Source organism: Geotrypetes seraphini, chromosome 6 (genome assembly GCF_902459505.1).
Source record: "Geotrypetes seraphini chromosome 6, aGeoSer1.1, whole genome shotgun sequence".
Lineage (NCBI taxonomy): Eukaryota > Metazoa > Chordata > Amphibia > Gymnophiona > Dermophiidae > Geotrypetes > Geotrypetes seraphini.
The window spans coordinates 233012756-233039160 of NC_047089.1; the positions used below are offsets into that span (position 1 = coordinate 233012756).

Consider the following 26405-nt stretch of genomic DNA (forward strand, 5'->3'; position numbering starts at 1 on the left):
ATAAAGCCCCCCCCCCCCTATCTAAATTGCTCCACAGGACCCCGCTGCAGTTCTAGTCTCTTTGTGGGTGTATTTTTTTTTTTTTTTAGAACAAGCTGAGCAGCAGATGGAAGAATGGATCCATGGAACTCTTTAGTTTAACAAAAGAAACTTTATTTATATATGCATTATTAGATCACAACTTTATCCATACAATTTTCAAAATTACAGCAATGTTCAAAATTAGAAAAATTTTTGCAGAAAGGTAAGAATACTTCAATACGTCAGCCTGTAGCTTTTCCTTTTGGGTATCCCAATCCACACTTCCATTTAGCCAGCGTCTTGCAAACTTTGCGAGCTGCGGCACACTACATTGGCGGCCGTGGCTCGAGGGCACCAGGAAGTGCATGCACGTGCGACGTCATCCCGTCCATGTCTACGAAGGCACAGAGGCCCTGCAGACAGGGCCCTGAGTCGCCAGTAGGGATATGCGGAAAAAGAAGAGGTGACACATCACAGAGGAGAGGCAATGGTGGCGGCTGACTGCCTACAGGACATGCCTCTTGCCGCATAAGACATGTCCAGTAGACAGTCAGCTGGCACTGGCACCTTTCCTCCTCCCCGGCATCTCGGCACACCTGAAATCTCATGCAGCATACAGTTTGCGATACACTGCATTTAGCCGTTATTCATATAACCTAGTGCCCATAAACGACCACCGAACTCAATCAGATCCTGCAAAGACTGTTTTCAAAGCAGAGTCTGAGGCAGCACTCCCTAACCCAGGGTCATTAAACTCAGTGCCGTGGCCGAAGGGCGTCCGGAAGTGTGCTGACGTTGATGCAACCACATCACGCACATTCACGGATGCCCTCCAGCTGCAGCCTTGAGCCTATTTCTATGGAGTTACTGACAGAGAGGTGTAGGAAGAGGAGGACATAAGAACATAAGCAGTGCCTCTGCTGGGTCAGATCAGAGGTCCATCATGTCCAGCAGTCCGCTCACATGGAGGCCCATCAGGTCCAGGACCTGTATAGTAATCCTCTATCTATGCCCTTCTATCCCTTTTTTCTTCAGGAATTCATCCAATCCCTTTTTGAAACCCAATACTGTACCCTGTCCTATCACTCTATCTGTACGTGCGTTCCCATTGGGTGAAGAACTTCCTAGTAGAGAATGACACAGTGACAAAATTCATCACCGTTCCTGTCCCCGTGAATAACCGCGGGAAATAATCTCATGTCATTTTCTAGTGTCTATTTCAACCTCAGTCCTTCTACACCAGCATTCTTCAAAGCAAAGCTTGCGGGTCAGTGGTTGTGGCCATTCATACTCTGATTCTTATGGGAGCCAAGGATAATGAAGCCATTGTGACATCACTGATGTGATTGGTTCTTAGGCACTGGTGGAATGAGGCATTATGACATCACAATATCTGCTCTGGATACCAGAGACTGTCATTCTGTAGTGTCTGTTTCAACCTCAGTCCTTCTACACCAGCATTCTTCAAAGCAAAGCTTGCGGGTCAGTGGTTGTGGCCATTCATACTCTGATTCTTCCCTCTCTCCTTAAAGAATGACATGAAGCTGGTTTCCCGCGGTTAGCCGCAGGGACAGGAACGGTGATGAATTTTGTCACCGTGTCATTCTCTACTTCCTAGCATTGGTTCTGAATCTTTGCCCTCTTAATTTTTCCGAATGCTCTCTCGTTCTTGTAGTTTTCAAAAGCTTGAAGAATCTGTTCCCCTCCACTTTCTCTATACCCTTCATGATCTTGTAACTCTCCATCATATCCCCTCTAAGTCTCCACTTCTCCAGGGAAAAGAGCCCCAGTTTCTCCAATCTCTCAGCATATGAGAGGTTTTCCATAACTTTTATCAATCGTGTCGCTCTTTTCTGGACCCTCTCGAGTATCGCCATATCCTTCTTAAGGTACGGCGACCAATATCGGACGCAGTACTCCAGATGCGGGCGTACCATTGCCCAATACAATGGCAGATGCCAGCGTTGACTGACAGCCTACAGGACGCGTCGCGAGAGGCGTCTTGTGTCCCACCTGGTATAGTGTGCCATGGCACACAGTTTGCTAAATACTGCCCTAATCTGATCAGAGACCCGATACTATTTTATTTTTCTGTGGATTATTTTAAACTGGAAGCTGAGTTTCATAAACCATGTATTGCTTGAGGGACTACAACTAGTTAACATTTCTATAGCGCTGTACATCAACACATTTAAGAGAAGGTTCCAGCTCAGAAGAGCTTACAATCTAAGGCAACTCTGGTCCTCGAGGGCCGGAATCCAGTCGGGTTTTCAGGATTTCCCCCAATGAATATGCATTGAAAGCAGTGCATGCAAATAGAGCCCATGCATATTCATTGGGGAAATCCTGAAAACCCGACTGGATTCCGGCCCTCGAGGACCAGAGTTGCCCATCCCTAATCTAAGGGCTCCTTTTACAAAGCCGAGGTAGAGGTTTCTACTGCAGGTCAGCGAGGTAAATGCTCCAACGTTCATAACGAGCGTCGGCGCTTTTATCTTGCCGGCCCACGGTAGAAGCCTCTACCGCAGCTTTATAAAAGCCAGCGTAAATGAACAGACAACAGGATAATTAGGCGCTTAGGGTAGGGTTACTGGAGGTCCATATTCACCCAGACATGTCCTCTTTTCAGAGGACTGTCCGGATGGATTTAGAAAACCCGCCACTTTGCCCTGTTTTTGAATGGCCCCAGCTCTGCCAGAGTTCGGGGCTGCCTCTAGAGGGCCTCCGAGCATGCGTGGATGCGACGCTCACTGCCTCAGTGCAAACTGAAATGTTTCTTAGGAACTGAAATGCAATGTCCTAAGCTAGGGTTACCATATTTTTTTAATGGAAATCAAGAGGACATGTGGCTCCGCCCTATTACACCCACTGGCCCCGCCCTGTTCTACCCCCTGCCCAGCCCCGCTCCCAACCTCATCTCTTCTTCCAGGGGCCACGTCTGGAAGGACCTTATTGCCCGGGGGCCCAGATCTCCGTCAGTCCGCCCCCCTGATTCTTCGATGGTGCACATGGCATTTTCCTTAAAGATAACCTTTCTTCCTTTTCACACATCTGGTCATATTTTCTTGACTATGACGAGTCACAGGCTCACAGTTCAATGATCTGAGAACAACGTATGCATTGAAAATGTGCTCTGTTCGAGAATCCTTTGATTAACACACGGCTCTACTTTTGCTTCCACTATGGGGTGAGATATCCTAACTGAAACTGGTGTGTTTGTTATTATTTGCCATGGTTAGGGCCGTGATATTTTCTCAAATCATCTTAAAAAAAAAAAAAAAAAGAGTTCAAAGAAAAGGACCTGCTGAGGTCCATGATCACATCAGTCCAGTCGTAAGGAAATGTTTCCACCGTCTCCGTATGATTCGCTCTCTTGCAAAATTCCTAGATCAAGCTTCGCTTAACATTCTCACTCATTCTTTAGTAATCTCTTGCTTAGACCACGGCAACGCCCTATTTAAGGGAATTACAGAAAAGGAAATTGGAACACCGCTGCCAAAATTATCATTAACGCAAAAAAATTCAACCATGTAACGCCTCTGATGGTCAAAGGTGTGCTTTGACCATCAGAGGCATTACATGGTCAAAATTTTTTGCGTTAAAGATCATTTTGAATAATCTGAAGGCGTCAAATTTCCTTTTCTGTAATTCCCTTAAATAGGGTGTTGCCCATCTCCCACCATATCACCTATAAAATACTGCTATTATCCTTCAAAACTAGACAAATTTATTAATAGACTTATAATACCCCTCACTTCTCAACGTACTCTTTGGTCATCTAATCAAAATCTGCTAACAATTCCATCACTAAAAATTATCAATACTATGCGCAATAATATTTTCTATGTTACCGCCCCCCACGCTCTGGAATTCAACACCAGCTAACCTGCGAGAGATCCACAAGTTAGATAATTTCAAGACCAGCTTAAAAACAATGCTTTTGGAAAAGATGCCTTTTAAGGACAACTTAACAGATCATTAGCCTAGTTTCCGTGACAATTATAGCAGCTCAGAAATTGGAAAAAAAAATTTTTTATTAACCCTTACCGCTTGTTTTTTCCTTGTCTGTTCCTTTCAACTTATTGTAGTTGTACCCTTTTCCTTTTGTGTCAGTTTGGTTTGTGAGATGTACTCATCTTTATATGATATTAATTCGCTTTTAATTTTAACATGTCTGTATTATCCTGTTTTTGTTTTTTTATTGTAAAGCCGCTTTGCAATTTTGAAAAGCCGGGTTAACAAATTTTTAATGAACTTGAAACTTGACTTAAAGCCTTATCCTGTCAGGCTTTCCTTAGTCATAAGAACGCCTTCACCGGATCAGACCCTAGGTCCATCTAGTCCGGCGACCCGCACACGCGGAGGCCAAGCCAGGTGCTCCCAGATGGAGATCCTGATTACCCGTATCCCTCAATGTGTTTTGCAAGGAGGTGTGCATCCAACTTACGCTTGAAACCCAGAATGGTAAGTCTCCGTCACAACCTCCTCCGGGAGAGCATTCCAAGCGTCCACCACTCGCCTTGCGAAACAGAACTTCTTGACATTTGTCCTGAGCCTGCTGCCCCTCAGTTTCAGTCCATGACCTCTTGTCTTGTGTCACATTTGACAAAGTGAATAACGATGTTTCTTGCTCTATTATGTCAAATCCTTTTAGTATTTTAAAAGTCTCTATCATATCCTCTTGCAGTCTCCTCTTTTCACTTAGTCTTACCCTAAGTGAAGTAATTAGTAGTATTTAGGCCTCAGAGCTATCTATTTATTTATTTGAATTCATATCTCATCCTCCCAGAAGAGCTCAGAATGGGTTACAAGTTTACATACATAATAGGATATAAATTATAAAGCATAGGGAAGACGCGTAAGATTATCAGTTGGCTGAAAACTTTGTTTATCTGTCTTGTATGGGTTTTTTTTAACAATAAAAATACATATATCGTTTCTTCGAGCCATTCCACACTGACAACATTCCTATCGTTATCACGACTGCACATGGAAAAAGTATGAGGGCTATGTAGAGTAATGATTGATGCCTTTAACTCAATTAAACGACCTTAGTTCTTTGATATGTTAGTTCCTTTTTATGTCCGCTTGATTTACATTTTGGATCTTACTGAGTATTTGAGGACTTGAGCTAATTTAAGCAATAACTAGTGTTTCTTATTCTCTATTTACCTATTTCTTTTCATGTTTTAAATTTCTGTACAAGTTTAATCTTGGTATGTAATTTGAAAACTTATAAATAATTTAAAATAAACCATATATCGTCAATTTCAATATGTGGCTGAACACCTAAGTAGGTTTTAGAAACGCAAGTGGCTGGGGCAATGGATGGAAAAACAGAAGACTGGATTAAAGCAACTATCTACATCTTTCTACAGCAGGAAGAAAGATTTGAGTTTCAAATTTCAAGTTTATTAAAAATATTTGATTTGATCGCAAAATCCAAATCCAATGCGATTTACACTTAGTTAAAAAATTGGGTTGAAAAAACAAAAAAATCGTAATAATTAAACTAGATAGGTAGTACTATTTTAACAAAACAATACATTTGAAAAAAGGAGGAAAAAAAATGAAAGGATTAAATACAATTCGTAAACAAATAAAAAGGGATGGGGAATGAAACAAGAGATTGGGGGAGGTTACCCACTTAATTTTTGCTTGCCAGCACTACTAGTCCACTCTAAAGTATCCTTTGAAATGATTCAGTTAAAAGCGTCCTTAAAAAGCCAGCTTTTTAGAAGACTTTTAAACATACTAAGTCATTTTTCTTCTTTTATGTTGATCGGGAGCGAGTTCCAAATTTAAGGGGATAAAACAATGTAATAAAGCAGAGGTCAAAGCCAGAAAGATGCAGAGGGGTTTAACGAGCAGAAAGCAGGTGGTCAAAATGCCCCTATGCAGGATGCCAGCGAGGCCTCGCTTGGAAGTACTGTGTTCGGATTTGGAGACCGTTTCTAACTAAGGACATAAAAAAAGGCTGGAGTCAGTGTGGGGAAAGTGGTCTCCATCAGGAAGCATATGAGAAGGGACTGGAGGAGAGGGATGCGCAAAAGCTTGACATACAAGTAAGACTGGTTGTAGCCAGCCGTGCTTGCGAGGCAGCTCGGCCTCCAATGCACAAAAATGTGGTAAAAGCTTAGCAGGGTTTAAAAAAAGGTTAGGCTAATTGCCTAAAAGAGAAGTCCATAGGCCATTATTAAGATGACTTGGCGAAATCCACTGCTTATTCCTGGATAAGCAGCATCAAATCTGTTTTTCTCCTTGGGATCTTGCCATGTACTTGTGATTGGTCCTTCAGTCTGTCCCAGTATGGAAACTCTTATGTTGTGTTCTCAGGGGCTTTTACCAATCGCATTAGCGGCCACCGCAAGCCCTATGCAAATGCATTACAAAGAGCTCATTAGTATTAAAATGAGCACACCTTGTACCCCAGGGAACACCCACCTCTTACCATGCAAAATTTTCCAGCAGGTCTGGAGCTGCCAGAAGCTGTTTGCGCTTGTTTTATGTGCATATGTGTCCTGCACCTAACGGCTGCATTCTGCGACGCACACGGACTTAAATCAAGCACAACATCTGCGTTCAAATTGTGTGTGAAACTAAAAAAAAAACCAACCCAAAATAAACTTGCTCAAGAGCTCCAGGAAACACAGGAACTGTACTCGGCCTGTGTAAAAGAGCTGTGCCTAACAATCAACTCTTTGGTGCAGGCGCAGGCGCCAGGCACAGTTCCCTCCCCCTTTCACTGGGATAATCAGCACAAATAGCGTGCATGAGATTTGCATGCTATTGGTGCTCAGCATAGCCTGGCCAATCAAAAGGTAGGGAAAACGAGAGGGCACTCTCTAAAATTGAAAGGGGATCGATTCCGTACAAACGTAAGGAAGTTCTTCTTCACCCAGAGAGTGGTGGAAAGCCGGAACGCTCTTCCTGAGGCTGTTATAGGGGAAAACACCCTCCAGGGACTCAAGACAAAGTAGATAAAGACAGACTGTTCACACTCTCCAAGGTAGGGAGAACGAGAGGGCACTCTCTAAAGTTAAAAGGGGACAGATTCCGTACAAATGTAAGGAAGTTCTTCACCCAGAGAGTGGTGGAAAGCCGGAACGCTCTTCCTGAGGCTGTTATAGGAGAAAATACTCCCCAGGGATTCAAGACAAAGTTAGACAAGTTCCTGCTGAACCGGAACGTACGCAGGTAGGGCTAGTCTCAGTTAGGGCGCTGGTCTTTGACCTAAGGGACGTCGCGTGAGCGGACTGCTGGGCACGCTGGACCAATGGTCTGACCCAGCAGCGACAATTCTTATGTTCCCAACCCTGTGTTTTCGTCTGGGTTGTCAGAGTTTTGTGCGTCCTTCCCTGGATGAGAGACAGAGGAAATTAAAAAAAAAAATAAAAAATCCACCCAAAAACCTTTATTTATAATGCCAGTGTCTTGATAAACAACTTGTACTCTTGCAGGTCAGTCGGAGAGAAATGATTTTGCTCTTCCAAGCCATTTTGCCACCTTGTACCACCAGTACATGTAGTCAGACCCCTGGGACCAATTCTAGGTTACCGTACAGATGCTGTGATTTAATGGGCTCAATCACATTCATGACGGTACGGAGAGGAGGGAGCTCAAAATGAGAGAACATCATTGTTACTGTATAAATAAACAAACTATATATAAAAAAAAAAAAGGACACGGGTGCAAAGGGAGCTTTCCTCAAGCAGACAGGGGGGGCTGGTGGTCTCTAAGGGTCTCCTCTATTGCAAGTAGCATGGGGTTAGTCGTTGTAATAGTCCCACCTCAACATTACTCAGGCAGACTAGAGCATCACTTGCAAGAACCAGGAAGAGGAAGAAAATTGCATGCCAGAAGTAGCTACGGCTGTGCAGCAGAAATCAGCACCAGGCCAGGCGGTATGTTTCCGACCCCTTTCCCTACTCTGCAACGTCATAAGGAAGAGAGAACAGGGGAAGAACCCCCCCCCCCCCTTCCTAGCTTCTCAAAAGTTTGCATCGAGGGTTCCATTCCTGCTGAACTTCCTTCAGTCTCCCACCCCCCACATCCTGGGTTCAGCCTTTCTGGAAGGAGAGGGTTGAGGATTATAATAAAGATTGATTATTTTGCTGTTGCACTCACTTTCCCTTCCTCTTTCTGTCAAGTGAAACTGCTGACCCTGACAGTCTGATCCCTCCCCGGCAAATAAACATTTCCTAATGATGCAAGGTTTATTCTTGACATATTTTAGGCTCTTACTACATGAAATGGCTGTAAGGCACAGGCAATATATGGAAAAATCTCAACATAACCAGTATTGCAACCAGAGGCATGAGAATTCAACCCCAAGCATCTTTCTCTTAACTTCAAGTGATAGATATTAGTCCTGCCCCATCTTTCGGCCAGTACAATACACTGAGTGGCAGCAGTTTTAGGGCACATTGAATTCAGCGGAGCTTAATTCATATCATAATCTGGAGTATTTCCCATCTGAATTAGATCACCATTACATCTGCAGAGAAGCCGGCTTCTTTCCTATTGCTGAGCGGTCAGCTGTTGGCCTGAATTTCCTCTTGGCAAATCGGAGGCTAATTGATCGAAGCCTCCGTAAACTCTCTGTATACTGGCTTTGGTTTGCAGATTTCAATCAGCCTAAAACAGAAGAGGAAAATGTGAGAGACCAAGTTACATTTCAATATGCTCAAGAAAAGATTATTTTCTAAATTTATGACACCAGCCCTGCCAAGAGAAAGGCACTGTTAAAAAAAAAAAAAAAAAAAAAAAGGGATGAGCTCAGTTTCTGCAGTACCAGTCTCTCCCACAAGGGAGCACTGTAGCAGAACGATGCAAGAACACTGGCTGGGGAGGAGCTCACAGTTCCTGCCACTTACAGCAGGGGGAAATTATAAGGAACAATGTTGGCTATGAGAATTTCTAAGCTACTTTTGTAAAGCACAGAAACAAAATTGAATTAAATAAAAGACTAAAATTCATAAAAAGATCAGAAGCAATGCTTCTGTACCGATTTATCAGTAGAATGGAATGTTGCTATTATTTGGGTTTTTACCAGACACTAGTGACCTGGATTGGCCACCGGGCTAGATGGACCATTGGTCTGACCCAGAAAGACTGTTCTTATGCGATTGCCTTTTTATTATTTTTTTTTTATTTAGATTTAGCTCATGCTAAAGGCAAATTACATTCAGGTCCTCAGAAGGGTCACAATTAAGGCCGTGTTTTTCACTGCAAGGCCACAGGGCCAGGGTTCCTTCTATTCTCTCCTCCCCAGTTTGTTCAGAGAGGCTTTTTGGTTTGAACTGTCTCTAAAACAACTGCTCTGTTTCCCTTCAGGACTGTTTTGTTCTCAGAGAGTTTGGGTTATACAGCATACAAAATTCATATGCTATTCTTGTGAGAACTTCTGAACAGTGACGTTTAAACACCGTGCAGATTAAGCTTTACCAAAAGTCACCTGATGCTGGAAGAAAACAGAACAGCTGTCCTAGAGAAAGAACCTGCATCAAGACTCTGGGAAAAGTCAGGTGTCATTAAAGTAGGGGGAGTTGCAGCTTGGAGGGACTGGAGATAGGCTAATGGCAGATGGTTGGTGGGAGGTGAGTCTGAGGGATGGAGGAGTATTGTCAAAAGAACATAAGAATAGCCTTACTGGGTCAGACCAATGCTCTATCAAGCCCAGTAGCTCTTTCTCACGGTGGCCAATCCAGGTCACTAGTACCTGGCCAAAACCCAAGGAGTAGCAACATTTCATTCAGAATCTTTCTCAATAACAGACTATGGACTTTTCCTCCAGGAACATGTCCAAACCTTTCTTAAAACCAGCTACTCTATCCGCTCTTACCACAACCTCTGGTAATGTGTTCCAGAGCTTAACTATTCTCCGAGTGTCAGACCTCAGGCACTCCCCAGAGGGCCTAAAAAGTTGTGGAGATGCCTTTTTGGCCTAGACACTTATCTCAGACTCACAAACAGTACCAAAGAAAATCACTCACACCACATCTGTGCATAGACACAATTCTCTTTTTTTTCTCTCTCTTTATTCTGGTTAGTTAATTTTTCTCATATACCCTTAGAAAGAAAAATGTTATAGAAGAAATAAGAACGCAAGGAGGAGAGAGATGAGATGCAGAGCAAGAAGAAATTAGGAGTTTGTGCTACTGGCTGGATAACATGCCTCTGGGCTTAGGCTCAAATTTGATAGGTTGTTTTGAAACAGGGCCAGAATAGGGAAATGCATATTCATTAGCTCTGATAACTTAGGGTCATGCAATAAACTTTATTTTCTTCTTTTTTTATGTCTCTCTTTCCCATCTGGATTGTATCAAGTTTCCTTGGAAGTAACAAAATTTTGTAAACTAGCCTTTTAATTAGAGGGTAGTGCCATCTCTCATGGCGCTAACAAAACCTAAACTGGCCCTTTAATTAGAAGGGTTATGATTGGTGCACAGAGAGTTTATGCCTCTGCATCTCTTAGGCTCACAGGTGGCTTTCTTTCCCTTCCCATAATGTGTTTTATCAGCACAGGAACAAAAGGAAAATAATATAAGCCTAAAAGAGGCAGGAAGATAAGAAGCCCCTTGCAGAAGGATAGAGAAAATAAGATACTGAGAAATTTGAGGGAGGTGAACCAGAGAGGACTCTTGCAAGACTGTAGGAGTGGGCTTGTTAGGAAAAGAAAAGTTTTAGCTTCAAAGAAATAAGGTGCCTGTTTTTGTTTTTTTTTAATTACAGCATTCTTCAGAGTTATCTGTTAAACTTGGTCTGTCAAGGTTCAGGGGCTCTGCATCTCGGAGCAAACATTTCCCTACCCCTGTTAACTTGGTTGACTGAGGTCCTCATTGGCTCTTCTGTGCTCAGAGAGTATTTTTAAAACGATATATCAGAAATATTGCTCACAAAACCAGCATTTCTCCCTCTCATCCTTCACTCCCCTTGTCCAGCATTTCTCCTTCACTCCCTTCTGCTCCTTGATCCATCTCCCTCTTTCTCCCTCCCTTCCACTCTTGGTCCAACATCTCTCTTCACCCTTTCCCCATGCAGCATTCTCTTCCTTTCACTACCATGTCCATCATTTCTACGTCTTACCCACTATCCACTGTCTCTCTCCCCCTCCCTTGTGCCCTGGATCAAGCATCTCTCCCTCCCACCATAATGTCTTTAACATTTCTCTCTCTCTCCCCATACACCATCTTTCCATCCCCTCCACCCCTATTCCTCATTTCTCTCTCTTGCCCCTCTCCATGCAATAGCTCTCCCTCCCCTCCACCCCATAGATCCTCTCCACCCCTTGCAGTATCTCTCCCTTCCTCCCCTCCACCCCATGTCCTACAACCCTGGTTCTCTTGCACCTCTCAACCCACATGTTGCATCTTCCTTCCTTCCCTCCCTCACTAGTACCACATTTACAAATAATTCTGGTCCTTGCCAGCATCAGGGGCAGACTGGGCTCATGTGGTCTCTGCAACTCTCTCCTTTTAATCTCTGGCTTCAATGGGTCAGCGGCAGTGATTTCTACAGGTTCCCTGCTGCAATCCTGGAAGCCTCTCCTTTGCTGCGTCTTGCTCCTGCAGAAACAGAAGTTGTGACAGAGGGGACAGGATGCAGCAGAGGAGGCTTGAGGCTTCCAGGCTAGCAGCTGGGAGTCTATAAGAATCACTGCTGCTGACCCATTGAAGCCAGAGATCGAAGGAAAGGAGAAGTAGGGACTGCAGGAGCTGAGCCTGCTCCGCTGACACTGGTGTTAACAAAGTCCTCTGCTGCTAGGTAGGCAGGCCTGAGACCGTACTGGGTGGGCCAGGTCCACTCAGGCCCGACCTTGGCTAAGCCTCTGGGAAGCATATCAAATCCTTCTACTTATACTAGTATAATCAAGAGTGGATGGAACAAAAACAAGGAGAATGGTTATTCATCCTTTCAAACTACTGTATATTAGGACTAGAGGTACACTCCACAAAACTAACACATAAAAAGCAGAAAGCACTTTTTCACACAACATATAATTAAGCTGTAAAATTTGTTGCAAGAGAATATGGTCAAGGCAGTTAGTATGGATTTAAAAGGGGGTGAACAAGATCCTGGAGGAAAAGTTGATAACAAAAACCAGGACAAATCAGGTGAAATATCACCTTATCCTTCAGAGTGAGCACCAAGGAATGAATTTACACTTTGGGATCTACCAGGTACTTTCTAGTGGTGCTTGATGGACCCTCAGTCTTCTGACCCAGCCCGATACATTTTACATTCCTTATATATAAGGAATGTAGCATACATATATGTAATACACACACACACACACACACACACACACATATATATATATATATATTTACACACACACACTTATATATAAGGAATGTAGCATACATATATGTAATACACACACACACACACACACACATATATATATATATATATATATATATATATTTACACACACACACACATATATATAAATAAGAACATAAGAAACGCCTTCACTGGATCAGACCAAGGTCCATCTAGTCCGGCGATCCGCACACGCGGAGGCCCATTTAGGTGCTCCTTGTTGGAGACCCGGATTTCCCGTATCCCTCAATATGATCTGCAAGAAGGTGTGCATCCAACTTGCGTTTGAAACCCAGCACAGTATTTTCTGCCACCACCTCCTCCGGGAGAGCATTCCAAGCGCCCACCATTCTCTGTGTGAAACAGAACTTCCTGACATTTGTCCTGAACCTGCTGCCATTCAGTTTCAGGCTATGACCTCTTGTTCGCGTCACATCTGAAAATGTCAGTAATGCTGTTTCCTGGTCAATTTGATCAAATCCCTTTAATATTTTAAAAGTCTCTATCAGATCCCCACGCAGTCTTCTCTTTTCGAGGGTGAACAGTCCCAGTTTTCCGAGGCGTTCCTTGTAGCTTAAATTCTCCATGCCTTTGACTAGTTTCGTGGCTCGCCTCTGCACCCTCTCCAACAGAGTTTTATCCCTCTTAAGGTATGGAGACCAGTGTTGGACACAGTATTCTAAGTGTGGTCTAACCATTGTTCTGTAAAGAGGCATTATAACATCTTCCGACCTACTCGTGATCCCCTTCTTAATCATGCCTAACATCCTATTTGCTTTCTTCGCCGCTGCTGCGCATTGAGCCGATGGCTTTAGGGTTCTGTCTATCAGTACCCCCAAATCCCTTTCTTGTTTGCATTTGGCTAATGTCACCCCCGACATCTTGTATTCATGTTCTTTGTTTTTCTTTCCCAGATGCATCACCTTGCATTTGTCTATGTTAAAATTCATTTGGAATGTGAGGAAAGTAATATATAAGGATGTTTAATATACATATATATTACACATTACATTCCTTATATTATATGTTATACCATATATTACATAGAAGGCTATTGAAATAAGATCTGAACATCTGCTTCTAGGCTGCTTACCCGATAATTGCGACTGGAATAAGAAGCACAAGTCCACCAAAGAGAAATGGAAATCCTTTCATGAAGGTCAGGGTTGCAGGGTAAAGAGAATTAAAGACTCCCGTGGATACCAGAGATGAGATGCCTTCTATACAGGCAACGGATGCAAAGAGAGCGCCTGGTGAGAGAAGAGCACAGAACATGAGACATCCTCAGAGCAGTCAGTCCACCTGCGTCATTCCCTATAGCAACTCCAGCAGGGAGAGGCTGAGATTGCAGGACAGGTGAGCTCACACACAGCTGGGCTCGCCTGCTTGGTTCCCTAAAACATCTCCAGCTGGGAGAGCTCGAGGCTGCAGGAGAGCTCACACACAGCTAGTGCTCCTGCATCGTTCCCTATAGCACCACCAACTGGAAGAAGCCGAGACTGCAGGAGCTAGGAGCTTTCCTTAACTTCCTTCATTTGCTATAAAGCTGTGTCGGTTGTTCATCAAATATGTTTATGTTTTATTAGAACTTGTTATACTGCCTCAGCATATGACAGATCTAAGCGGTTTATAATACAGTACTCCCCCGATATTCACGGGGGTTCTGTTTCTGTCGAAAAACTGCAAATACATTTTTTAGCAGGGGAGACAGAAGAGGGCAGCCGGAGCGCCGGTGAGTGAAGGAAATCACTCACTGTATGCTCCGACTGCCTCTTCTGTACTAAAGTCGGGCCTCACCAATCAGGAGCTGCTTTGACACACAGCTCCTGATTGGTGAGGCCCGACTTTAGTGCAGGAAGAGGCGGTCGGAGCATACCAAGAGTGATTTCCTTCACTCACTGGCGCTCCGTCTGCCCTGTCCTGCCCGGTCATTCACGGTCGGAAAATACCGCAAATGACTGGGACTGCGAATCGCCGACCGCGAATGACCGGGGGAGCACTGTACAAATATGTTATAAAAGGAACTCCATTAAAGATAGAAAAATAAAGAGATAGGATACATATAGAATAATGTTATAAGGGTTAAAAAAAAAAAAGGTTTCTATACTAAGCCAAATGTCCACTATTCATCACATTCCCCAAAAGTCATGCCGCTGAATCGATTTCAATCAATAAATATGCCAGTTCCAAATGACTCCTTAAAGTAGAAGGTCTTAAGCCTGTTCTCCTCTGCTCCTACTTGCTTTCAAAACTTTTGGGACGTTTATCAACCTGCAAGATGTCTGATATTGAGAGGGGGGGCGGGAGGGGGTGTTGCTCGTCAGTTTAAAAGAAAATGGGATTCGTTATGTGAAATCTAGAATATCTATTTTCTCAATTGCCGGTAAGAATCTCTGGAATTCTATTCCAGGTATAAGAGACTATGCAAAATTGTTAAAAACGCAATTATTTGTAGACGCCATTCTCTAACTCTGTGGTTACTATTTGTTTTAGGTTTAAATAATTCTGTATTAAGGAAATTTTGTGTGTGTGTGGGGGGGGGGGAAACTGACTTATTTGTTTACTGCATTTTACAATGTTTGTTGGTGGTTTTGCACCCTAAACACAGTACTTCCTGCGGAGTTCTTCCGCTGACATAGGTTAGAAAGTGTGACTTCTTACCCTGTTCTTTCTCATCCACAAGTTTGGAAAGTTTAGATCGTATTACAGGTGTTGTTGCCATTGCCAAAAATCGGATGCCATAGCCTAAAAACATAAAATCATACAATGTTATATGGTTTACAAAAATTGTTCGGACAAATGGTAGGAAACTTAGAAAAGAACCTGGCTGGTTTAGCTCCCCCCCTTTTTTTTTTTTTTTTTTTTTGGCAGCTTACAACTGCACTGCCTTATTAAGAAAGCTTTGCATGGGTAGGTGGTGTACCAGCGGCCCCATTCCTGGTCAAATATTGCACTACGCTCATACACCACCCGCAAGAGTGCCCGCCCGCCCTACCTGGGGATGGTGATGCATGAGTGGTCATGGCTTTCTCTAACTCTTCCAGCTGGCTCCCTTCTTCCAGCCCAGTAGCCTCTTGACAATCGGCAGGGCAAAGGTCAGCATGAAAGACATGCCGGAGCCAGGAGGAGGAGAGGCACGAGCAGCAAAATCTTCCCCCGCCAGCCAGGCAAAACTTCATGCGACCTAAGGCCCCTGGGTGCCAGAAGGAAGAGAGGCACAAGCCGCACAAACTTTCCCCACCAGCCAGGCACAACTTCTTGCAACCTGAGGCCCCCATTCTGGGTCAGGGAAGGCCCCCCCGACTTTAGTTTCCATGGGACACCTGTTGGCAGCCCTGTTCCCAGTGGCAAAAGTTTGGGAAGAGCTTTGGCGGCTACGGGGCACTCAGTCTGCAGCGAGGAAGTCAGTTCGTAGTACGACAATTGTCATCTTACAAATTAGCTTCCTATGAATTGTCCTTCTCTCATATTATACAGTATTCAAAAGATCTCCAGTACAGATAACCTGCAAGAGACTTCACACATTGTTCATTGCTCCATTGTTCAAACACATGCACATTTCGTGGAAGCTGGTGGTCCCAACCAGGTAGTCCAATAATCATTACTGCTATGTTGTCCCCATTTGTCTCTCATTCCCCCTCCCCCAAGACTCATTACCCCTCTTCACTCTTCTGTCCCACCGTGCACTCCCTCACACACGATTCCTCTCCTATATTCCCCATCAGAATCTTCCTTCATTAATCTCTTTATAGTGCGTTTTGCAGTGCGATTGCAGCACTATACAAAGAGGTTACATTGGGAGTTCACAGCTCCTGCCATCTATCTCTCCTATATTCAATAATAGTTTACTAGAAATAAAGGGGGTATTCAGATGATCAGAAATTTTTTATGTATAAAATGGAAAGAACATTAGCCACTCAGAAAGGGTATTTTAAGAAATTTCAGGAGACTTGGGAGCCATTAACAAAATATTGCAATGTCTATTTATTTGATATTGCCTGAATAACAAACTTTTAATAAACTTGAAACTTAAATAGCTTTTTCCCTTTAAAAATGCACATCCGGGAGGGGGGAGGGGAGGGGTTTGGTATGATAATGAATTTCGGTATATAGATATGAGGTTCATGATAGATATTTTATGGGTTGAAAATTGTGATTGATTAGGGGGGAGGAGGGATTAATTCTGTAATGGACATTAATTGAATATTAAGTATGGTATCTGAGTATAAAATGATGTATTTACTGTTACACTTATTGTAAGTTCTAAAAAAGAATAAAGAATTGGGAAAAAAAAAAAAGAAATTTTTTTTTACATTCTCATTATTTCAAACAATGATAATGATCGCCAAAAATGTGCTGATCAAATAATCCCATCTCATCGCCTAAAACATTATGGGCTCCTTTTACTAAGCTGCGCTAGCGATTTTAGGGCACGCTAACCCTGCGCTACACAAAAAAATACTAACGCCAGTTCTATGGAGGTGTTAACCTGTAGCGAGTGCTAAAACCGCTAGCGCAGCTTAGTAAAAGGAGCCCTATATGTGTCTTAATTTAAATTTTGAAAATAATCTCATTAAACATCAAACATACTATGGGGAGCAAAGAAATTTGACCATTTAACTCCCTTACTTCAAAATGCTCATTGGCTTCCGGTGTCTCATCGTATTCTATATAAATTATGTTTACTTACATTTAAATCTCTATTTATATCTATTTAAATCTCTTTAAATCTCTATTTAAATCTCTTTTTGGCAAGCCCCAACAACAAAATAACGAAAACATCGATAAAAATAAACGGCCATGAATACCCAATCGCCAAAACCATAAAAATTCTGAGCATCACTCTAGATACTCACTTAACCATGGCCGACCACACAAACCTACTGGTGAAGAAATGCTTTTACACGCTGTGGAAGCTAAGGACTATAAGAAAATACTTTGACACAACATCCTTCAGATTACTGGCGCAGTCACTGATCCTATTTACCCTAGATTACTGCAACATCGCCTACCTGGGTATCCCCAATAAAACAGAACAAAAATTAAGATTAGTGCAAAACACTGCAGTTTGCTTGCTCTTCGGACTGAGAAAAAAAGACCACATTAGCCCCTATTACAAGAAATTACACTGGCTGCCTGTGGAGGCGCGAATACTGTTCAAATTCGCTTGCATCTGCTACAAACAAGTCTGGGGCCTGGCGCCTTCCTACCTGCAAACTCACTTCACTCTACACAACCCCACACAAACAACCAGAAACAAAAACATCTTTGCATACCCAAAGATCACAAGCTGCAAATACAAATCCTTCCTAGACAGAACCTTCATGTTCCAAGCAAAAGACAGCAATCCTGGCTGGGAAACCATATAAATAAAGCCAGACAGACCTACAACACATTCCGAAAATCAATTAAAACCGTTCTATTTGGCAAATTCCTTGCTTAATTAGATGTCCTTGCTCAGGTATTCTTTCCCCTTTCTTCCCCAATGTATTATGTAACATCTTTCTTCTCTCATATATTCATGCTTCTCCAATTTACTATGTAACATCCTTCTTCTTGCATTTTGCAATTCGCTGATTGTCCAGCCTTCTTTCTATGTGAACCACCTAGAAGTCAGTTTGACTATGGCGGTATAGAAAAATAAAGTTATTATTATTATTATTATTTAAAACTCCAGCTTTTATTTATAAAGCATTGATACCTTATAATTCTTCTAAATTACTGAGATCAAACGACCAACATTTATTGGTCATCCCCTCTCTTAAAATTATTAATACTCGAAGGCAATTTATCTTTACTATTTCGGCGCCTCAGACTTGGAACTCACTCCCGCTATACTTAAGAGAGGAGATGAACTTGGAAAAGTTTAAGAGCAAACTTAAGAGTTTTCTTTTTAAAGATGCATTCAATATTTAATTGAAATGTTAACTGCTCTTTTGTTTGTTTGTTTTTTTAACTTACCTATTTAGTAGTCTTTCCATTCCTCTTGTGCTTAATCTTTAATTGTTGACTCTTTCCTTTCTAAGATTGTATTTCTTTCCTGCCTTCCCTACTGTGTCATGTATTGCGTTAATTAGGTTTTTTAAAATTATTTTTTGAAAACTTATCCATTTATTAATTTTGTATGTCTACTTCATGTATATTTTAAATATGTATTTTGCTGATTTGTACATCGCTTAGAATTTGGAATAGGCGATTAATCAAATAATAAATAAACTTGATTCAAGAACTCAGATCATAGGACCTGCTACGATTTAGATATCATTCCAAGACTTGGAAAATTTGCACTATTAAGAAATACTTTGGTTCATAGACAACGGCGCGAAAGACAAAGGCGCGCGCCGAAGAAAATTACAGTTTTTAGGGGCTCCGCCGGGGGTTTTGTTGGGGAACCCCTCCACTTTACTTAATAGACATCGCGCCGGCGTTATGGGGGGCTTGGGGGGTTGTAACCCTCCACATTTTACTGTAAACTTAACTTTTTCCCTAAAAACAGGGAAAAAGTTAAGTTTTCAGTAAAATGTGGGGGGTTACAACCGCCCACACACCCCACAACGCCCCCACAACGCGGCGCGATCTCTATTAAGTAAAGTGGGGGGTTCCCCCCCACACACCCCCCCCGTCGGAGCCCTAAAAACAGTAATTTTGAGCGGCGCGCACCTCCGCGCTGCGCTCAATTGTCTGGGTGCGCCTTTGTCCCGGCGCGCTTTTGACCTGACACCAATACTTTGATGAAGCTTCATTCCGTTTGTTAGTGCAGTCATCCGTTTTAAGTATTCTTGATTATTGTAATGTCATCTATTTGGGTGCTTTTAAGAAAATTTAAGAAAATTGAGAGTTCGATTGATTTTGGGATTGAGAAAATGGGATCATATTACACCATAAAAATTTGTATCCTAACTGGTTTTCTCTTTTAAAAATCCCATGCTTCTTTTATGTAATGCATCACCTTTTAAATTGCATTTTTACTGTACGATCGGTTCTTGTTTGCTGTAATCCGTTTAGAACCATTCTTTTAAATTGTACTTTTCTTTTAAATCATATTCTCCACTTATTGTACATTGCTTAGAATTGTATTTTCCTTTTAAATTGTACTCTTCACTCTATGACTACTTATTATTTGTTGTAAACTGGTTAGACGGTATATAAAAATAAAATTATTATTATGATCTGAGTTCTTGAATGAGATTATTTTCCAAAATTTAAATAAAGACACATATAATGTTTTAGGCGATGAGATAGAATTATTTGATCATCAAATTTTTGGCGATCATTATCATTGTTTGAAATAATGAGAATATTTTAAAAAATTCTGATCATCTGAATACCCCCTTTATTTCTAGTATTATATCTCTATCTCTCCTAGCAGAGGACAGTAAAGGGAATAGTATAAAAACTCTGGCAGAGCAGGACTACAGGACTTGTGAGCTTCCTCATGGCCGGTGCCAGCTCCTATATTGATGCAACTCAATCAGTCCCTAGGAGCCTCAGGACTGCACTTTTTCTTCCTCTCTGGGGTGTTTCCTAATGCAAAAGGTAGTACAAATCGGAGCATCTTGGCATTACCTGTAAACATCAAGGATGTTGTAGTTGCCACTGAAATCACAACCAGTCCAGAGATGTTGGAAACGAGACCCATTTCTGCAACCCAAGTGTCCCTGAAGCACACTTGCAATGCCCTCAGTCCTCCCAGGCTGCTTAGATATGTCAGGTGTTCAGCCGCCAAGCCATAGCCAATGAGGTCAGAGCCCCAGCACAGCGGGGAACTGAGCTCATACAAGACAAAGAGGTCCTTGGCCCCAAAATGCACAGTTACAACAAGCAGAAGGGCCAACGCATACAGACAGAGCTTGGCACGGTGTTTGTTCTCGCCTGGCTCTGTGAACAGACGGAACACAGACATGTAATGGCGACTAGTAAACAGTTTCATGGGTTTCTTCTCCCGTACGGATTCTTGAACACAAAAGATGGCATAGAGAAGCATGACGAGGTTCACGGCAAACACCAACCAGAAGGGGTTGATGTAGCCTTGGGCTTTGCGCCAATGCCCGCCAATGATACTGGCAAGCATGCCTGCTATCCCCAAGCAGGCCTCCAGGATCGCCACGCGAAACGTACGTGAACGCCTGTCGCTTGTATCGGCGATGGAGGCGAAGCAACCCGCAAGGATCATGTTGAAGTCTCCAGACAGACCGCTCAGAACGCGCCCAACCAGGAAATAGCCAACGTGCAATTTCTGGTACATGACGACAAGGTAGATGGCAGCCTGCAAGGCCAGGCCAATAGCTGGTAGGATCAGCACTGGACGGCGGCCGACACTGTCGCTCCAGGGTCCAAGCAGCATTACAGAGAACAGACCAGCCAGAAAACCTCCCAGGTTAATGTAGAGGTTCCAATGAGCCGTCATCGTCTCCACTTCCTAAAGAGTGAGAAAAAAGAAAAGGTCTTGACCCCACAAACATGTTATTACAAATAATACAACAAATTCAGACACCAGTACTACAGAGCAGTGGTTCTTAAACCTGTCCTGGGGAACCCCCCCCCCCCCCAGCCAGTTGGATTTTCAAGACATCCCTAATCAATATGCATATATACACATAATACGGGACAAAATTAAACACTACATTTATTTATATATTCAATCATTTATTACTACTTTTCAACATACATGTTTAAATAATCATCATTAAACATTATAAATATAATGACCATTTTACCCTAATAAAATGCTACAATGCAAACCTCCTCCCCGTCAACTCAAATCTTCAGTCAATGTTTCAATCAGTGTCTCGGTTTTTTATAATCTCCATATGGTATATCCACCAAACATTCACCGTATGCCGTATCGATCTTCACTACTCAGTTCACTGGATACCGCTCAGACGGGGCTAGTTGACAATGCTCTTCATGAATGAGCTCTCAAAAAACTCCATGAGACTATGAGAGCTGATTCCATGAGAATTTTTGGGGGGTATACAAAAGGTTTCCTCTTGTGTGTTATTACAAGAAAATGCATATAAGGTACTGACCAGGTGGTATTATATACCTGAACGGCTACATAATGGGTTTCCCCTCTGTATCTAATATGTGTTGGAGATGTGGAACTCGAGTGGGCACATTTTTGCATGTTTGGTGGTCATGCACTAAGGTACAGACCTTTCGGCAACTGATGCGATCTGGTTTAGAGACCTGGTTCCGGACTGGTTGCTGCCAGGTGTCATAAGAACATAAGAAGCTGCCTCTGCTGGGTCAGACCAGAGGTCCATCGCGCCCAGCAGTCCGCACCCGCAGCGGCCCATCAGGCCCATGACCTGTTCGATGTCTGAACCCGTAAATCCCCCTTGGTCTCTGTCTATACTCTTTCTATATCCCATCTCTACCTCTATCTCTGTCTTATTGCTTTTCGTTGGAAGAGTACGGTGACACCTTCTCTGGAGGAATTGGAAGACCCGAACCAGCTTTATTCTCCATAGGGAGAAGATGGTAGCTAAGCGTAACGGTTCTTTTGAAAGACAGCGTAAAGATTGGGACTTGATCTTCACTCGATTGGCAGTTTGAGTTGGTTGTTGATTGTCGTTCATTTTTACGTAAGCTGCGTTATTTTCAATAAAAATTTAATGAGTTAAATAAATTAAATTTGAGAGTTATTTATTTAAAGTTCTTTAAGCCAGTGGTTCCCAACCCTGTCCTGGAGGACCACCAGGCCAGTCGGGTTTTTGGGATAGCCCTAATGAATATGCATGAGAGAGATTTGCAAAAAATGGAGGTGTCAGGCATGCAAATCTTCCCCATGCATATTCATTAGGGCTATCCCGAAAACCCAAATGGCCCGGTGGTACTCTAGGACAGGGTTGGGAACCACCGCTTTAAGCTATGTATGGGTAATTGTAACAACGATGAAAGCAAAGTAGACAGAATAGCATTGCAAATCAATGAGACGGATGTGCTTGTTTTTGAGTGCAAATTAACTCAAAATGCGGCTCAACAGTCGACAAGCAAACATGCGTTCTCTTTTTTCGATTTAATTTCTGTCAGAGCTTAAAATCCAAGTTCGCAAAGATACGACGATCCAAGCGGTATGAAAGCTTTGATTGCTTTGTTGCTCAAGTCAGGATAACTACTGCGTAAAAAAATAAAACTAAAATTACTCGCTGTTAGTCTTCAAGGACCAATCAAGTCAAAGAATGAGGCTTGATTGAGCGGCTGTAGTCTTACGCACACAAATGCTCATGACATTGACAGACTCTTCTGTATGTGATGTAATTTCATCTATTCTACTGTATACTTATGAAGGGAATTTTTTAAAATAACGTAAAATTCTGTAATCTCTTGTGGCACACCCGTAATCTCTTTACGACACACCACTGTGCCAGGACACACTGGTGAGACACTGGTGTAACTGGATATCATGTTAAATCAGTCAGCAACCCATTCCAAAGACAGGGTCCAATGTCGCAAAAACGCTCTATTTCTAGTAGTTATCTACAACTAATAATTATTTCTATAGCGCTACCAGACGCACGCAGCGCTGCACAGAGTCACAGAGTAAGAAAACAGTCCCTGCTCGAAAGAGCTTACAATCTAAACAGGCAAGACAGACAAACAGAATGTCATGTATACAGTTAAGGGAAACGGTTAATCAGCTGACTGGATTGGAGAGCAGATGGGAGCACAGGACAATCAAGCCATTGTGACATCACTGATGAGGTTTGCTCTTATTGGTGGAATGAGGTATTATGACATCACAATCTCAGCTCTGCTTCCCAAAGACTGAACTACTATGAATTATTTCTATAGTGCTACCAGACACACGCAGCGCTGTACATTGTTTCAAAGAAGGTAGTCCCTGCTCAAAAGAGCTTACAATCTAAACAGCCAAGACAGACAAACAGGATTTCATGGATACAGTTAAGGGGAACGGTTAATCAGTGGGCTGGGCAGAGGGGAGTACATGACAATCAAGTCATTGTGACATCATTGATGAGGTTGGCTCTTATGGGTGGAAGAGCCATTATGACATCAGAAGCTCAGCTTTGCTTCCCAAAGACAAACAGGATGTCATGGATACAGTTAAGGGGAACAGTTAATCAGCTGGCTGGGCTGGAGGGCAGAGGAGTAGGGTAAAGGATTGAAGGCTATATCAAAAAGGTGGGGTTTCAGTCTGCTTTTAAACAAGGGAAGGGGCTTGACGGACAAACTAGGGTAATTTATTCCAAGCTATAGGGGGCAGCTATATGAAAGGAACAAAGGCTGGAATTGTACAGCTAAGGGTACAGCTAAGAGCGACTTATCTGAGGAACGGAGTTCTCTGGGAGGTGTATAAAGAGAGAGAAGCAAGGAGAGATATTGAGGGGCAGCAGAATGAGCACACTTGTAGGTCAGCAATAAGATCTTGGACTATATGCGATGGCAGATAGGGATGCTATCAGTCTTACAAGACTCAGGGGCACGTGTTCAAAAGTGAAATATGCCAGTAAGGCTGGTTGTAGCCAGTCCAGCTTGTTAGTTCAACCTCCAATGTACAAAAGAGTTCTCAGTGGCTTTTACCGACTGCAGTACCAGCCACCAAGAATCCTATGCCTATGCATTACAAGAAGCTCGTTAGAGGGGGGGGGGGGGTAAGATAAGCGGGATCTGTGAGGTCCGCATCAGTTAAAAAACGAGAATCCCCGCAAACCCCATGCCACGGCCACTTTCTTTTTAAGGCCATGCCCTCTTAGTTCCGTGGGGTCTGCGAGATTCTCTTTTTCGCTTCTACCTTTGCTGGCTTCTTTTCTGTTGGTGGTTGGGATCGCGGGGTGAGGGTGTATAATTTTGTGTTGGTTCTACAGCATGCTGTTGTGGAATCAGCCCCTCTATTGTTTGTGTGGGTAGAACTGTGATTCCTCGATGGAACATTATCATTCGAAGCAGGCAAACAGAATAAATGTTTAACCAACTTTATCTCAAACGCTCTTTCTTACCAAACTTTTAGGAAGTCACTCAAAACTTATCTCTTTGACAAATTTATCCGATGATGTACTTCCAAAACACTTCCAGGAAAAATTTGATTAATCTTACCATGCTAATGTAATTTTGGAAAGTTTTTGGTAATAGCGCTGTCTGTATACAGTCTCTTCCTCTGTAAACCGCTCTGAACTGTTTGTGGTATTGCGGCATACAAAAATAAAGTTATTATTATTATTTGCAAAATGCTGTTTTGTTGTGCCCAATTTTTCTGCACCCCGGTGTCCCAAAGGCATTCTACCCGGAGGCCCCACGGATCCCGCGGAGCTAAAGCGCACAGCCTTAAAAAAAGAAAGTGGCCGTGACGTGGGGGTCCGTGGAGATCCTCGTTTTAAGACCTGCAGACCTCAAGGATCCCGCTCACCCCCAAAGTGAGATTTTTAAGGGCATGCGGTTAAGATCCACGAGGTCAGTAGGGGGTACACATTTTACCCAGGCATTTTATCTAGGTTAGGGGTGTCAAAGTCCCTCCTCGAGGGCCGCAATCCAGTCGGGTTTTCAGGATTCCCCCAATGAATATGCACGAGATCTATTAGCATACAATGAAAGCAGTGCATGCAAATAGATCTCATGCATATTCATTGGGGAATCCTGAAAACCCGACTGGATTGCGGCCCTTGAGGAGGAACTTTGACACCCCTGCCCTAGGGGAATGGGTAGTTTGGGATTGGCAAGGACCACAATCAATTCTCACCGACAACAATGCCAATCAGTTAGCAGGCCACACATTGTTATGGTCCCAGAAATGGCATGCAGCACATTTTAGATGCCTGAATTCGTGACCCCTCCCTCGTAGCCTGGGACATGCTGCGGTGCATCCCCTGCCCTCCTCCCTCCCATCCATCTCACCTGCTGCAGCGGGTCCCGGGGCCCGCTCTGGTTGCCGCAGCCCCGCTCTCGCGTGCCGTTGTAGCCGATCTGGGCTCCGAGCCGATCCCACAGGTACTGCGTGCTGAGCGGCCCCTGCAGGGCCAGCGCGAACATGGCCAGGAAGAGCAGCGGCTCCACGGACAGCGGGCAGCGACGGGCGGGGGGCGGCGGCGGAGGCCCCGGGGCTCCTTCCCGCTGCACCATGCTGGGATCGCGGCGCCTCGAGTCTTCGGCCGAACCTTATCAGGCGCCTTTCCTTTATCGGCTGCCCTTTGCTTTCTTGGCTCCTGGCCTTCTCGCGTCTTGTACGAGTATTCCCTTCCCCCCCCTCCCTGAAGGAGAGGGTTTCCTCGGCTTAATGCTGCCCCTTCACCCCAAAATTGGTGAAAAGAGCGCAGGGCAAAGGCAGAACAGCCTCAGTGGAAAAACGTATAACCACTACTACTACTACTATTTATTATTTCTATAGCGCTAGTAGACATAGGGGGCTCTTTACATCAAAACACAGAAGAAAGAGTCCCTGCTAAGAAGAGCTTACAATCAGGTCAAGACAGACACACTGGACAAGAAGGTGCATCGATACACAGTGGTCAGGTGGGGGAGTTAAAGAGGGAAAATGATAAGATAGATATTGGTGCTTAGGTGGGATGGGGTTTCGAATTGAAAACAGCTTCAGTCTGGATTTGAAGACTGCCAGAGACGGAGCCTGACGTATGGAGTCAGGATTCCGGAATGTTGCTATTATTTGGAATCCCCAAAGAGTGGCAACATTCCATGCAGAATCTCCAAAGAGTGGCAACATTCCACGCTACTACTGCTACTAATCATTTCTATAGGGCTGAACATCCAAAACACGGAAGAGACAGTCCCTGCTCAGAAGAGCTTACAATAGGGTCAAGACAGACAAACCTGACAAGAAGGTGCATCGATACACAGTGGTCGGGGGGGGGGGGGGGGAGTTACAGAGGGAAAATGATAAGATAGCTATTGGTGCTTAGGTGGGATGGGGTTTTGAATTGAAAACAGCTTCAGTCTGGATTTGAAGACTGCCAGAGACGGAGCCTGACCTATGGAGTCAGGATTCTGGAATGTTGCTATTATTTGGAATCCTCAAAGAGTGGCAACATTCCATGCAGAATCTCCAAAGAGTGGCAACATCCCACACTACTAATCATTTCTAT

The 26405-nt window shown here is 43.4% G+C and overlaps 1 protein-coding gene across 2 annotated transcripts; it reads right to left on the reverse strand.

The window, feature by feature from the left end:
* Positions 1 to 7251: 7251 nt before the first annotated feature.
* On the reverse strand, positions 7252 to 25863 carry SLC46A1 (solute carrier family 46 member 1). Of its 2 annotated transcripts, none has more exons than XM_033947711.1 (5): positions 25763 to 25863; positions 19915 to 20767; positions 15010 to 15093; positions 13442 to 13598; positions 7252 to 8658 (listed from the first exon to the last, which is right to left on the reverse strand). In XM_033947711.1, exons 1-5 carry the CDS (start codon positions 25799 to 25801, stop codon positions 8595 to 8597), a joined length of 1197 nt encoding a protein of 398 aa, XP_033803602.1. In that variant the 5' UTR covers positions 25802 to 25863; the 3' UTR covers positions 7252 to 8594. The 2 variants fall into 2 exon arrangements, with proteins under 2 accessions (XP_033803602.1, XP_033803601.1); XM_033947710.1 differs by lacking the exon at positions 25763 to 25863 and adding an exon at positions 25204 to 25736.
* Between the last annotated feature and the right edge of the window lie 542 nt (positions 25864 to 26405).

What these genes read in the sequence shown, in the direction of transcription:
- SLC46A1 (XM_033947710.1), bottom strand. Translation starts at nt 25,428, where the DNA reads ATGGTGCAGCGGGAAGGAGCCCCGGGGCCTCCGCCGCCGCCCCCCGCC. An exon ending in CCCGGGACCCGCTGCAGCAG is followed by an intron (nt 20,768 to 25,203) that starts GTGAGATGGATG and finishes CTCACTCTTTAG; the next exon opens with GAAGTGGAGACGATGACGGC. An exon ending in ATTCCAGTCGCAATTATCGG is followed by an intron (nt 8,659 to 13,441) that starts GTAAGCAGCCTA and finishes CTTCTGTTTTAG; the next exon opens with GCTGATTGAAATCTGCAAAC.